This window comes from Eleginops maclovinus, chromosome 5 (assembly GCF_036324505.1).
Source record: "Eleginops maclovinus isolate JMC-PN-2008 ecotype Puerto Natales chromosome 5, JC_Emac_rtc_rv5, whole genome shotgun sequence".
NCBI classification, from domain to species: domain Eukaryota; kingdom Metazoa; phylum Chordata; class Actinopteri; order Perciformes; family Eleginopidae; genus Eleginops; species Eleginops maclovinus.
In genome coordinates, this window is record NC_086353.1 from 19,069,015 (window position 1) to 19,084,826 (window position 15,812).

Genomic DNA, 15,812 nt, shown 5'->3' on the forward strand with positions numbered 1-15,812 from the left:
GTCTTGAGCCCAGGGCCGGTTCTTCCTACAGGCCACCATTAACGCCTAGGGCGCCAAATTGGCGCCCTAGGCGTTAATCAACAACATTGATTAACACATTTTTTTTTTTTTTAAAGCATGGGATATAAAACCCTCATTGAATTAAATGAACATGCCCCAACCCATATTTCGAATGAAAATGTAATATTATATTATATAAAATATACGTGCATGGGGGGGGGGCGCAAAATCTCAATATCGCCTAGGGCAGCCAATGGGCTAGAACCGGCCCTGCTTGAGCCCTTTCTCATTTCTCATGACTCCTCGGTCCTCCAGTAGTGATCCGGAAATCGATTTCAGCACGCATGTTGGAAGACATCTCGTTTCAATAAATGCACATCGAGGGTCAAGCATCGAGGATGCTCTCTGGAGGAGCTATAACCGAGGATACACTCCTCCGGGGATTTTATTTCCGGCAATAGTGATGTTTAACAGAGTTGCGACGCGTGGCTGAACTTATCTGAACCAATGACGGCTCTGCAAACTGTTCCTGTTGTGATTACAAGCTATTTCAGAGGATCAAATGTGCATCAAACGTTCTGCCTTTTACCGTTTGTTACTCACTAATCACATTTCCCCTGCTATTAGGCTGTTATCTTTTTAATACAACTGTTTTAATCGTGACGCTATGTTTACAGTGAAAACAGCTGTGTTCCGTGCAGAAAGCAGAGCAGTGTATCAGTAATAAATATTACAGACCTACATGACACTCTTTAATCAGTAGATATTTTTATAAAACCATATAGTGCTTCACATAATGACATATGCAGCAGCTGTAGCCTGATATATTATATGCTTTAGGAGCTGTAGGTGCGTGTCGTACAGTGTATAGGTGCATGTTGTACAGTGTGCATGTGTGTGCCTATATGCGGCGGACAGACCGGGCAGGTCTCAGTTGGTCTGTTTACCCCCAGTGGCGTTTTCTCCTGGAGGCCAAGGGAAGCCAGGCTTCCCCTGTTTTTTCGGACTGTAGTCATTTTAATAAATAAATAAATAAAAAACACTTTGTTTAGTTTCGGTAATTCTTCTGTGCTGTGTGTTGCTGCCATCTCTCCCCTATTCTCATTGATTATTTTACAAAGAATGAAACAGCGCCCCTCTAGATGTTATGGTGAAACAGTATATTGCACTCACTGTGAACTAATATCATGGTCGAGAAGAGGCCCACCGAAATAGACATCCCTTGGTGAAAAAAAATTGAGGGATTGACCAATCAGATGGGGCTACCGTCATGCCTCTGCCTACCTGTGATTAGTCAGGGCCATGCCAAGGGAAGCCACCCGCCCTTTGCCTTCTCACCAATCAAATAAACGTCGTACTGTCATCACCGCTGTTAGCAAGTAGCAACATTAGCAAGTGAAGTTATGGAGGGTGGATATTTAGAGTTAGTCACACATCATTTTACTAAACTTTCGCTACAGGCAAAGTGTACGACAGGCCAATGCCCAAACTAGAGCTGTGTACAGAGAGGAAAAAAGGAGGGATTCGGACGTTCAATGAGGAAAATGATGTCCGCAAGGAGATGCTAACTGGAAGCGCTAAACTTTGAATCGTCAGTCTGAAGTAGTTTTTTATTACAGTTTTTTACACACAGAAAATCAGCACCGCGGATAGCACCCATATAGGGCCCGATCACCTGAAAATCCGATGTTTATGGTTTTTCAATACTTTTTTACTTGGACTGAGCTAATTACAGAGACGAGGACTGCTGCTGCACTTGCTTTGTGTGTTAGAGACGGAAGGGAAGAGAAGGTGGACTATCGCATGCAATGTTTCTGCACATAACTGTTTTTGAAGTCATGTTTTCATGTTACTGATACTTTGATGTGAACGTAACATTTTAAAGGTCTCCTGATTTAGTTTGTGAATGAATGCTTATTTTTTATTCATCACTGAATCTGCACTGCGCATTAACTGGCTGGTTATGCATTTTGGGTGTGGGGTTGGCTGCATAAATTAATAAGAAAATGCATAAATTAATAAATCTAGAGAGTTCGGCTGGAGAGTGCAAGCTTACCTGTCGGTTAGATAACAGGCATGTGCAAATCATAGATAAAACTATGATGGACGACAGGATAGCAAAATATATACAAACAGAAATGTGCCAAAACACGTGCAAATGAAAAAAACATCTTCGCATCGCCAGTATTTAGAAAACATTTACCAACTTGACGAAACATGCCCAGGTTTTACTAGGAGCGTTGCATAAGCGGTATTCTACAAATAAAAAAAAATGCTGCAACAAGCTCAAAACATCATGAAAACACTAAAAAGTCATTCACACAGCTGGGCCTGGAGAACTTTCACTATCTTGCATAGTTAGCCTATTCCATAATTTTTAAGGAATCATGTGTTCCTGTTGGTATAAAAAAGCCAATAAAACTTAGAATTCAGATGCGTTTTCAGTGACGGGACAACTTTATAATCCCTGAATGTCAACAAGCGCTCCGCTCCCAGCTGTAGGCGTACATTTTTAGTGTCTAAATTGTGATTGGTGCCACTTGTTATTTGTTTACAGAGTTTCTGTAATGCAACGCTTTTAGTAATTGCTGTGCATGTTTCCTGACATTGGTGAATATTCTATAAATGCAGCGTATGTGTAATATTTGCGGCATTTTTTTAAGGACAGCAAGTTTATCCTACTCCAAATGTTTTTGGCCGTTGTAGTGCATTTGCCTCAGTCAGCCACCTTACAATTCCCACTGAATTACATCGAATATTTTGATGATGAGGCAAAAAGTGGCCTCATAAATGTGATTTCACTTATAGTGTATTATTTCGAGCGTGGTCTTAAACCCAAAGCTCTAAGTTGTAAGGGAATAAAGATGCCCATATCTGTGACAATATGTTAGCTTAAATGCCAGTTGGTAATGATGATAGCATTCCAGCGCTATATGTCTCCTGACGATGCTTTACAGCCTCCACCCTGGAATTATCCTGCCATTTTTCAAGCTCTCTCGTCACTGTTACGACTTTTAAATCAGCCCGTCTAATTACAAGCCGGACTGATGTGGAAAAGTGCATTCATCTTGCTAACGAGACTGACTTTTTCTTTTTTTTTTTCTTCTCCGCAGTTGTACAGCTCGGTGGACTTTGGAAGAAAGTGGCAGCTCATTCACGAACGTGTCACACCGAGCCGATTCTACTGGTGAGTCATCCGTTTTTTGAATTTCTACTGCTCTCCTCCAAAGTTTAGTTTACTCAGGAATGCAGCAATTATTGCACGCGACTAAACAAACGGATATTGACGGCTTGGGACGAGTTGTGTGACTGACTGGTGATACTGCTGGAATTCTTCATATCATCTACCCCTTGATACAATCAGGCAGAGATTAATCTCCTCCTTCAGAACACACTTTGCATTCAGCGTCCGAGGGCATTCCACTTCATTTCTTAAACGTGCCCGACTTATATCAGGCACATTGCACATAAATATAAGCAATAGAATAAAAAGAGGGAGGTTTTATACGCATGCAGAAAAAGAAGTTTACATACAGTAAGAGGAGCTATGACTAATAATGGATCCGGGACGTCCCTGTCACTTCCTATCCAGTCCCATCTACTGCTCATTCCCCCTGCAGTGTGTCTACTAAGTCTGAAAGTGCACACTCATCACAAACTAAGGCCCGGATCCATTCCAGCTCACTGCCCTCACCCCCTCTGTGAGGTGACTGGGGTGTGCGCAAGATTGCTGGTGGCTATATCCACTCTAACTTGCATAAATCTTAGCATCTTCAGTGCCATTGTAGTATAATCCTAAAGAATGTGCACAATCCATCGCTAGTTTCACCCTTCACCGCCAAAGCCCCTTCAAGGACATTTAAACACTGGATGGGCCTCTAGCAATGGCCAGGCAGGCCTCCAGTTGGCTGCATTTGGACAATGGCTTCATCTGCCTCAAAGGGATATGAAATATTGCCCAATGGGAAAGCCATGTCTATCCAGTCTAATCCATACGCAGTTTCAGTTTTTGCAGTTCTCTCTAAACCCAAGTGAGCAGGCGAATGCAACCAGGTTAAACTACCACTAACTCCGACCTAACCCTTAGTCTAGTGCACACCCACCACCAATGAGACATGAAAAATACCACATAATAAATGAAAAGCACATATGGCTCCCACAGATAGGGTTAGCGTTAGGACTGTAGCAGTCACAGAATGCTTCTCCCAGACTTGGTCCCTTTTTTTTTTTTGTTCGCTCCTCTGCACTGAAACTTTTTGGTATTTTTTTCTTTCTTTTATATCTTAACATCCCTTTCTATTCATTAATGTTATGGTGATGTTATCTTCCACGCTGTCATTCTCTCCAAGGTCTGTTTCCGGCCTCGACAAAGAGCCAGATCTGGTCCACATGGAGGCTCATACGCCGGATGGAAGTGAGTGACTCCTACACACGCATTCACATCAAAAGGGAGTATTGAACAGGTCTCTATAGGAATAAATTCCTAGTAGATAAAAGAACTCAACCCCAGGGAAACAGCACAGGCTTTCCCTACCAATGAACCCACTGCATAATGGTTAATATGGCCTTTTTTTCCCTCTTCCCTTTTACTCGCTGAATGTCAGCTCCATAACTCTGAATGGCAGTACCACCAAGGTCCTCCATAGGTGACAAAGGTGAAGCTGTTAATGCCAGCCTGTGATGTCGCCGTAGCGCTAATCAAAGATATTTATATGAGTTTTTTCTCATATAACCATTGTGCGATTGGCAGGCAGAGATGCTGCATTCTTCACATGATATGAATACATCTGGCGCTACAAGGAAGGCAGAGAAAATGTCAAACATGTGGAGTACAACACAACAACACATTAATAGCTTCAAAGTAATGACGAAAAACAGCTACCAATGCATGCTCCATATATCATGTTTTAGATTTCTACAGCTCAATATATTAATATTTACCACCAATTATGTAGTATTCATAAGATATCATGCTCTCTGTATGTCTTCCCATGTGACAGATGTGCAGTATGTGACGTGCAGAGCTCAGACATGCACAGAGGCTAACAGGAACTACCCGTTCCCTGGATATATCGACATCAGCTCACTGGTGGTTCAGGATGACTACATATTCATACAGGTAGGGATCTAACACCACTCACTGCCTGCTACATGATGGATTATGCTACCTAGACAATATGAACGTCAATCAAGGAAAATATGTCTTCAACTTGCTTGGCTATGCTAACTGATAAGTAGGTGTGTATATTTGTAGTAGTTTGTTGTTTTTCTAACGACTAATAACGTTTTGTTATTTAAGATGTTAAAGGACACGCATGTCCATGATTGGGTGGAATGAATGAACAAAGACACAAAACACAAGCTACGATCATCTAAATGTAGCTTTGTAGCCCCTTATAATGTAGTTATCTTTTTTAAATGTAAGGACCCCTTAAAGTGATATAAATGTTTTTTGGTCAATTTGTATGGTCAACATGTCATTCTATTAATTAAATCAATAAAATCAATACAATTTTTATTTTATTTTAACACCATTGCAAAAGCTAATTTGATTGAAACAGTGATCAGCTAATAAAAATTGGAGATAAAAAGTCCCCATAAAATGTAACTAACTTATTCGGTGAAGTCACCTTTAAAAGTACCGTATTTTCCGCACTATAGGGCGCACTGGATTATAAGGCGCACTGTCAATGAATGGTCTATTTTCGAAATGTTTTCATATATAAGGCGCACCGGACTATAAGGCGCATTAAGCGAAATGTTGTTACTTCCAGCGTTGTTATGCTCTATACCGTAGTGAAGAGCAGCTGGGTATGTGACACTCTCTGAGGAAAGAGGAGGGGGAAACAGCGGAGCTGGAGTAATCCTTTTTTATTGTCTTCGAACACCCGACAACGCAGCCAACCTGGCAACAACTTCACTTTCCCAAAACTACTTCTTCCGCACACACACGCCCATCCCGCATGTCGCTCTCCTACACACTCCTTTTCTACATGCCGTAAAACGGATACATATTATATAATGATTAATTATATAACAGAAACAAAACAGTCAGATAAGTCAGTAATAAGTCCAGTTATAACACGTAAAATACAATAACGTTAGCGTATTCACAATAACTCTGAAAATTGTTCACTTATAACATGTAAAATACAACACAATACTCTCACTTTTTCAGTTCATTCCTCGTCCACAAATCCCTCAAATTCTTCATCTTCAGTGTCCGAGTTGAACAGTTGGGCGATTACGGCATCCAGCAGGCCGGATCCCTTTCGTCATTATCCGAGTCAGTGTCGTTGCTACTACCTGGCAGTTCAGTGATGATTCCGGCCTTCGTGAAAGCTCGGACCACAGTTGAGACTGATACATTAGCCCAGGCATCCACGATCCATTGGCAGATAGTGGCGTAAGTCGCCCGGCGCTGTCTCCCTGTCTTGGTGAATGTGTGTTGGCCTTCTGTCATCCACTGCTCCCACGCAGCTCGCAGTTTAACTTTGAACGCCCTGTTTACACCAATATCTAGCGGCTGGAGTACTTTAGTTAATCCACCCGGAATGATGGCAAACTCCGAATTAGTTTGCTTCACTTGTTTTTTGACAGCATCGGTGAGATGGGCGCGCATGGAGTCGCAGATCAATAGGGACGGAGATTTGTGGAAAAAGCCATCCGGTCTCTTGACGTAAATTTCTCTCAGCCACTCCCTCATCTTTTCCTCGTCCATCCAGCCCTTCGGGTTAACTTTGATAATGACGCCGGCTGGGAAATTTTCTTTTGGTTAAGTCTTCCTCTTGAAAATGACCATGGGTGGAAGTTTCTGGCCATAAGCCTGGCAACCGAGAACTACAGTGAAGGATGACTTCTCGTTCCCTGTCGTACGTATAGACACCGTTCTGGTCCCTGTTTTCTCCACAGTGCGGTTCACGGGGATATCAAAGGTGAGGGGAACCTCGTCCATGTTAGTGATGTGCTCTGGCCGGATCTTCTTTTCAGTGATCTTCTTTTCGCAGTATATTCGTAATCTTTTGGCAGTTGCTGCGAGACGGTAGTTCGTGTGCGGATGGAGAGATGACGTCTTTTCATAAAACGAAAGCACCAAGAAGGACCGCCTCGAAAGTCATCGATATTCATGTCCCGTGCTAACGCTGTTGCCTTCATTCGAATAGAGACTGTAGAGACGCTTCTACCTGCTGCTCTCTGTTCAATAATCCACTGTTCAATGTTGTCCTCTAACTGCGGCCATCTCGCGTTGTTTCCTCGGAAACTCTGTGTGGTCTTCTTTACTTGGCGTAGGCCATCTTCTTGCTTCTTCCACTTCCGTATCATTGATTCATTAATGTTGAATTCTCTCCCAGCTGCTCTATTCCCATGTTCTACTGCGTGACTGATAGCCTTGAGTTTGAAGTCCGCGTCGTAAGCGTGTCTCTTGACCGGTGCCATTTGGTGCAACTCCGCGACGCTCCTGACTACGGTAGCCGTAATGCTGCAAGCGGTGCGGCTTTGTAGTTTACCAAAGTCGTACTAACATTTTGACAGAGCGCCGTGAGCGCTGTGTACCACACAAAATCACTTCGAGGTCAGTAAGCACAACCAGAATTACCGTAATCCATATATAAGGCGCACTGGATTATAAGACGCACTGTTGTTTTTTGAGAAAATTTAAGGCTTTTAAAGGCGCCTTATAGTCCGGAAAATACGGTACAAAAAAGGTAATTTTCATTGATTGCAAACTTTGGGTTGCAACTGATGGAAATTCCATTTGAATTCCACTGTAATATATTGGACCATATTTCAGCATGGCTATGGACGAGTTCATTTCCAATTTTACTTAAATACATTGTAGCCTGATAGGAACGTACTTCATGCAATTGATTGTGAAATGTGCTGTCTTTTGAAACAGGGATCAGTTTCAAATGTCTGTTTTAGGGATAGGTGTACATGACACTTACTTTATCATACATTTTGAATTTTACATTTCTGAAAAAGAAATGTTCTTTTGACATTAGGACATAATCCATCAAAATAATAACATATCAAAAATAATCAGGTTTAAAAAAGAATGCCCCCCTGAAATGCATAAAACTATTGAACAGAATGTGGAATAACAATATCAGTCAGAACATTTTATTACATTATTGTTAAAGTAATCCAATAATGGATTTTATACATTTTCAATCAGGTTAGGTTCAAATTGCATTATGATTTCAAGTGTTAAAAAAGAGATTACATCAGAAGGCACTTCATTTGAAGGTTTGTATTCTCTGAAAAATGTCTGTTTAATATTTAATTCCAGTTTTAACTTCATTTTGATTTACTCAGTGAGCTCCACAGAAACACATAAGAACCATAGCCATCTGATGTACGTTGATGCTTACAAGCTCCACATTACTATGGACAGGTAGATAACAATGTTTAGGAGTTTGCTTGGTTGCTTATTAAGAATATCTTTATAGAGTTTATTGCATATTCTCCTCAAATATAAATATTGACAAGTGAGGGATTGAGCAAATAAAATATATAAATATATTAGATTAAATAATAAATAAATAAGAGAAAAACATAAAAGCATTTTAGCATTCCAACAATTTCAAAGTGGCGATGTACTTTGTCGTTGATGTTAGTAAGGGATAACACACATTTTCAAAATGTCCTTTCCTTCCTTTAACCCATACATTTTTCGAAGGTAAATACATTTTCTTCCAAGCTAGGGATACCATCCTCCTGACCAGCAGGAGTCCAACGTCAATTAAAGCTATTTATGTTGTATTTATTTAATATTAGTGCCACTACACACTATAATACACTAAAGGTTGTTTATACTTACATCAGTTGTATCTGTAAGTTTTGTTTTAGGTTGTGTTCTAAGCAAGAAACATTCTTATCTCAGAGTTATTTCAAAAATATTGCTTAAACTGATTTATTATTAGACCATTTTGCTGCTTCCTAATGACTATTTCACCTTGACTGCCACACAATCACCTACATACTGTACCTCCTATGGTTCCATATATAATATGTCAAAATATAGCACTTGGCAGAAAAATAAATACATAAATCACATTTTACTTTAACCTCAACTGAACAGTTGTGCTTTGGTTTTTCTAGGAAGCCAGACTACATTTTTAATATTCATACTAGCCACTGCCCGGTGTGTCAAATTAATCATGATTTGTGCCACAGAAATATCTGAACTGGTAATGTCCTGAATTCTAAGTAACACAGATGCGATTTATTGGTTGCATTTTAATTTCCTCTAAACCTTGAATATTATTTACTTTGACATTGTGCAAATGAGTTTTCAAGAATGTAAAAAGTCAACAGGAAATGGGAGCATAATTACATGGCTAGTCCACAAAAACTTTTCTCAAATTTACCTCCACAAATTGTTGTTGTGCTTGGTTTTGAGGGCTTTTTAGGAATAATAAAAAAAGGGAATGTTTTCAAGCGACTTCTTCACCTCTTAAATGTATCTCTATCCAAATGTACAAGACCAAAGCACTTCAGAGCAATGCTTGCACCCTTCAACAACCCTTCAAAAACATCACTTTCTTAGACTGAGAGTTAGATATCCTCCATAAACTTTACCTGATACTGTAATAACAAACTATGTGAGAACCATTATTTATAAAATCCTCCACACAATGATCCCCTCACACCTCCATGTTCCACACTTTATATATATATATATATATTTTTTTTCAACACAGGACAGCTTAGGACAGCACTGGAAACAACTAACAATGAGTTTAAATACATGCACAAGGACAGTTAGCAAGGCATATAAAAGGCCATACCCAAAATAATGAAGACATTGGTAATAGAGTGGTACAGTCTTGATATATTTCTGTATGTTAACCCGGAAGTTAGCAAGCTGAAGGACTCCATTGACTCATTATAAAATAAGCTTTGTGGCAACATTCATTTATGATACTTAACACATTTTGTTCAGCAGGAAAATCTCTGCATATTTACAACATTTGGTGATTAAAGTAAAAAGCTAACATGTGGCCAAAATCAATGGTTCATTCATATTATTAAATCCATAGTTGCAACTAAACCCTCTTGTGTTCTTGTGTTTACTTGCAAGGCATTTTGTTGTCAGTTTTTTCAAAGTAATATAAAGTACTGAGGTTACACTTGTTATTTAGTGTGATACTTAAGTTACTATTTTTTTTTTTACAGGTATTTGGTAATTGTAAGTGGAATAGATTGTTAAAGTAACCCTCCCAACCCTTTTGTTTTCCTCCACTGAGACAATATTGTTGATTATGCAAAAAAAGAGGGAAATGGAGAGCCAGCATTTTGTAATGGTTTGTACAGTCTATCATCAGCCTGTACAAAACCCTATAAAACCTGCTCCACCCTGTTTGATTTAATGTCCGTTTGTGTTATTACATTTTGAATAATATATTTTAAATAATACGATAAACTAATATATTCAGCGTTGGATTCATATTTTCAGTAGTAGCAGTTGTAATGGTTGTAGTACTCGCAATGGCACTCTTCCAGCTCTTTGATCCCACAAAATTCTTTATTCAGGAGAGAAAAAGTGATTTTTCAGAGGCCTGCTTACCTGAGCCACCTACAGGCATGTGCTTCCTGCGGAACCCTTACTGGCCTTGGCAGCCCATTAGACAAAGAAATAGAGTTGTTCTCCAAAGATCCTTCAATCCTGTTTGACCTCTCCGAAGTCTTTCAAGTAGACTCACAATCGCTCAACCTAAACCTCCTCTTCAATTCTAGCACCTCCACATTTGAACACGTATGCGTCACAGACGAAAGATCCTGAAGGGATGGGGGAAAAAAATCAATCATACCAATTCCTCTTAAAGTTCAAACTGCCTCTGGTTACCCCGCCATCGATCTCATGCTCCTGCACTCGATTGCATGTGGGACTGTTCTGCAGTGTTCACCGCTACTCTGCTAATATAGCTTGTTCTCTCTTCTGGGCCATTGAGAGAACTTAAAGATCAGTAAAAAGAATCAGCCCTGCCATGCAACATTATTACTGGTATCACTTATTTTCAGCAGAGAGCCACCGGCTTGATTTGAAGGTTTTTCCGAGTATTATGTCGTTATTGATAGGACTGAAAAGTGTGTTATGCCACTGCAGTCTCACTTTGCACTGTCCCTCTCTGTGTATGAGTATAAAGTATTGACCTTCCGTGGCCTTAAGGCTAATGACAGTTCTTCCACAGCCACCGGCCCAGTGTTTTCATGCCGTGTAAGGTAACAACAAAAACAGCTTGGAGTGTTTGAAAGGGGCTACCTTTATGGACAACTTCTTTTTTCTTAGCATTCAGAATTTAGCATGGTTGGGCAGGTTAAATATTTCCTTGAAAAATGAATAACGAGACTATTGATTCAACACCAAGATATTTAGCAATGTCCACTTTGGAACCACCAAGCACCTTGACACCTAGAGAGGTGTCCTCTGAATGCAAGCTGTGAGGTCGCTGTAAATGACCATAGAAGTTGAAACACAAAAAATACTTTTTATCTAGCTGTTTCTCGAAAACCAGCCATCATAATAGAGTGATAGGTGGATGTACACTTTGATCCACCACGGTATTTGATTTGAGAAAATACGATATGGTTACAGAGATCATGAAACACATGAGGCCTTGATAAAACGTATGTTTGCATAGGGGCTACCATTAGGGACAAAATATTTTTTTGTCGGGGCAACTTAAAGCTTTCTCTAGACAAGGTTTAATGAGACTATTGATTTACCTACAAGAAATTTACCAAATTTCACTTTGAAACCACCAAGCACATTTACATCCATAGTACGCAGCCTCCTTTGGATGCAAGTTGGGAGATTGCTATTAATGCCTATACAATTGTTATGTATTGGTTTCCTAGCAGTGTGTTAGAAACCCGCAGGACAAAGTAAGAAGGTGATGAATGTACGATTCGACCCACCACTTATATTAATTGCACACAATATGATATGGTCTCAGTGATTCTGTGACACATGAGTAAAAGATGTCCTTGCTTTTGTTCAACAGCTGACCTCCATCACTGGTAAAAGAGAAGTTGCTAAAGCAACGCTTGCGTAAAAACAAAGCTGAAACTTGCTCGATTATTCAATATATGAAATACATTTGACATTATGTGTTATAGGTTCCTACATCAGGACGTGCTTCATATTATGTTTCCTACAAGAGAGACCTTTTTATACAAATCAAACTCCCCAAATACTCCCTACCTAAGGTAAGTTACCCTGAACTGTCTTTTTAGTTTTTTTTATGAAATCTGTTTAATCATAGTAACCTCAGTATTCCTATTCCTGAAAGTCATTTATGTAAATGTTGTCACAACGGTGATGTATTTAGAAAACAAATACAATAATTGTAAAACCACATGTATAACCACTTTTGTTATGTTTTTTTCCCTTAAAAGCTGGCATACTGTGCTTTTAAAATCATACTATAAGTCACGGTACCAGACTTTCAGTGAGCCTCTTAGGGAGCTTAACATTACAGCATGTCCACCATTTATATTCACATCACAACATTGATCTCATGACCAGTCCCCCAGGGTCAGCATGTTCTAATCCGTCACCTCTCTGCTTCCAGTCATAACTCCTCTTAATCTCTCCCTGCTCCCTGATAGGATTTACACATTGTCAGCACTGATGAGAAGCAGGTATTTGCGGCCGTGCAGGAGTGGAACCAGAACGACACCTATAACCTCTACTTGTCCGACACCAGAGGGATCTACTTCACCTTGGCCTTGGAAAATGTCAAGACCACTAGGGGCATCGGCGGGAACCAGATGCTTGATCTGTACGAGGTAGGCCCCTTTTGAAACTCTTTATCCTTTGTGAGAAACGTGAAGTCTTTCAATGATTGATGATGGGAAGTTAAAGGGATTATTACGTTCTCGATACTTCTCAAGAACAGGTTTATGCATGTGGCAACACGTAAACAGTGGAGCATAATGGGGTTTTATGACCATGTCGGTTATTGTGCAATGCATTCAGCTTTTTATGCCCCATTGCACCATATGACCACACGGTATCCAACAGTAAGGGTGCATCAATAGGGTTCTCAATTAATACCAGTGTCTCAACAATCCCTACGCTGCTGCTGATTCTCCTGCAGTAAATTACTCTTTGGAGTAAATACTACTACCTCACTTTTCAAAGGCCCATATTTGTTTCAAATTTTATAAATCTTATGAAGTTTTATTTCAATCGACTCATCCAATTTTACATCTCCTTCATCAGTTGACCAAACCTGTGTATAATGCCTTAAAGAGCTCACAAAGGGAAGCACATTGCTATTCTTATTACGATAATATATACTATTATTAATGCAAAGTCATTTGTTATTATTTACAATATGCCCGCTATATTTTATAAATCCTCATTTATTACAACTTTCCATGCTCGCTTCCAATGTTTGTCCGCTTTATAACATCACGATACGTCACGAGTAGAACACTTGTTGAATACCCAAACATGGCAGAAGTGCCGATTTCGGAATCTGGCTCAAATATTTCGACAGAATCGAGTGACAGTGAGTCGTCAATAGACTTGGTGCACTTTCAAGAAGAGGTAACATTTATTGAAGAGGATGCCGGCGTCGTGGAATCAGATCATGCGGGCAAGTTTAACGTGGTGGAACCATACCAGTTCGAGTCACAGTATTCAAAGATCAGTGATCAGGATCAGCTGCGGCTGACGGGGAACACTCTGCTCCACCCGGATCACCTGCTGAGCGGAGCAAAGCACACACTTCAAATTAAAACATCACATTAAGCTATTTTATCTACTTCTGGAACTAGCTAACCTAGTTATAAGTGTGTTTATTCTTTACTGTCGGGTCACTCATTAGTGGATCCGTGAGCTGCATGAGAAGGATACAGACGGGCTGTCAGGAGAGGGAGACAGGAAAAGAGAGCACACCGTTTATTATTCCCGGGTTATTATCCAAAATTACTGTAAATGTTTTAATAATGTAGTTAATCTACTATTAACGTTTTATTTAAAAGTATTAATTTTGTAGTTTTTTGTTTGTATATGAGCACCATTATTGATTCTGTTGCGATAGGGCGGTCAAAATGACCCCCCTTGGCAGACCCTAAAACGCGACATTTTATCATGTTTTGGCCACAGAAATATCCCATAGCCAGATTTGCAGACGGCCCCACATCCCCATACAATTGCTTCCCAATTATTATTTGCGTTCTATTGCTGTCCATTCTTTATCATAATGATTGACATCAATTTTTGCTGGATGCTTCAACACATACAAACAATGGTGGCTGCCCTGAGCTGTGTTCTACTCATGACGTCATCGCCAGAAATTACCGAAGTAGATGTTTCCGAAGCGGTGACCGATTGTTACTAGCAGACAACTGTTTTATGCTGTTATAATCATGATTATAACGTAAGGTGTCTTATTTAAGTCTGATAGAACAACTATCATCACCTTCATATATGTGATGCTGGCTAAAATGCAACAACATTTTCAATTACCTCTAATTTGCTGGAATCATAATTTGTATTTGCAGAAATATAGAAGATTATATTATATTATTGTTGGGGTAGTGTAGGTGGATGACGAATAATGATGCATTAGGTTGGTCTGGGAGGATGTACTGAATGCCGAGTTGAGGGAGTCTCAGGGTGGGCGATCCATCTAAGTCCAATTCTATACGAGCTGATTGTGGGCCCTCCGGACAATAAAATGAGACATCTCGAAGTAGCAAAGTCTACACAAGTTGAGTAAGAAGGGATCAGAGGAGACGGGTAGAGAGGCTGAAAGGATAAAGAGAGATGTTCGGATCAAGGGATGAAGTGGTCGATGGGTTGTATGGTTTACGGATGTTGGTAGGTATGCAAGAATGAGGGAAGTGAGATATATTGGTAAGGAAAGCTGAGAAAGGGATGAAGGGGTCAGTAGGTGGAGGGCTGAAAGGATATTTGAGAGGGTGCAGGAATGAGGGGAGTGAAGGATATTGGTGAGGATAAGGGGAGTGAGGGATGAAGGAGTCACTGTATGTGAAGAGGAAAAGGGATGAGAGGAGGGGTTGAAGGGATTTGTGGAGGGGAATGAATTAATTAAGAAATTGTGAAGGGATGAAGGAATTTGGCTAACAATGAGGGAGGATAGGGAATGATGTGTGAGGAGGAGAAGGAGAGGGTGTGTGAGGAGAATAGACTAAAAGTGGACCAATGTGTTGGCCGGGTATTCATTTTAACAGGGGATTAGAAATGGGGTTAAGGTTTGGCCATGCTCCCAAACCTCAGTTAATTAATAAACTTTATTTAACCTTTAAATATTTATCAGTGCAGCTTTAAGTCATACTGCGATGGCTTGGCCAAAGTCACTGACAGCTAGAGTTGATTTGTTTGTGTTGTTTTCTTCACATACACTTTTTGTAGAGTTTGTGTTACAGTTACTTGTCTTACATGGATATGTTTGCATTGCAGGCAGTTGTCGTTGATCTTCCTTTTGGCAGACATATGCGGTATAGAGAGCGTGCTTAATGGGGCTCAGTGCCATACACCTGTGGACTTGTAATGACCTTGTTAGCTGACTGTCTAGCTACTGTATGTGTTCGCATTAGCATTCGTGGCAGGAAAGTAGATTTCCCTTCCTTCTCCACTCCCTGGTGGACCCAGTTTATCACTCCTACACTGGCAGGTGACGTTGTGAAAGTGAAGGAAGTGAGATATTGGCTGGCAGCAGTGCGGTAATTAACAATGCCATTACCTCTCCTGTGAAGTAAGTAGTGTGTGTGTGTGTGGCTCTGAACGTGTGTGTGTGAACCTCTCCTATTACCATGCATCGGTAAAAGTG

General features: G+C 40.2%; 1 protein-coding gene across 1 annotated transcript in view; it reads left to right on the plus strand.

Annotated features, from left to right (window-relative positions):
* Window positions 1-15,812, plus strand: part of sorcs3a (sortilin related VPS10 domain containing receptor 3a) — a 220,516-nt gene that overhangs the window by 151,810 nt on the left and 52,894 nt on the right. The window contains exons 5-9 of the mRNA XM_063884714.1: window positions 3,114-3,187; window positions 4,350-4,414; window positions 5,001-5,119; window positions 12,124-12,213; window positions 12,616-12,795. Of these exons, the coding sequence (XP_063740784.1) occupies window positions 3,114-3,187; window positions 4,350-4,414; window positions 5,001-5,119; window positions 12,124-12,213; window positions 12,616-12,795 (528 nt within the window). The remainder of the gene's footprint in view (window positions 1-3,113; window positions 3,188-4,349; window positions 4,415-5,000; window positions 5,120-12,123; window positions 12,214-12,615; window positions 12,796-15,812) is intronic.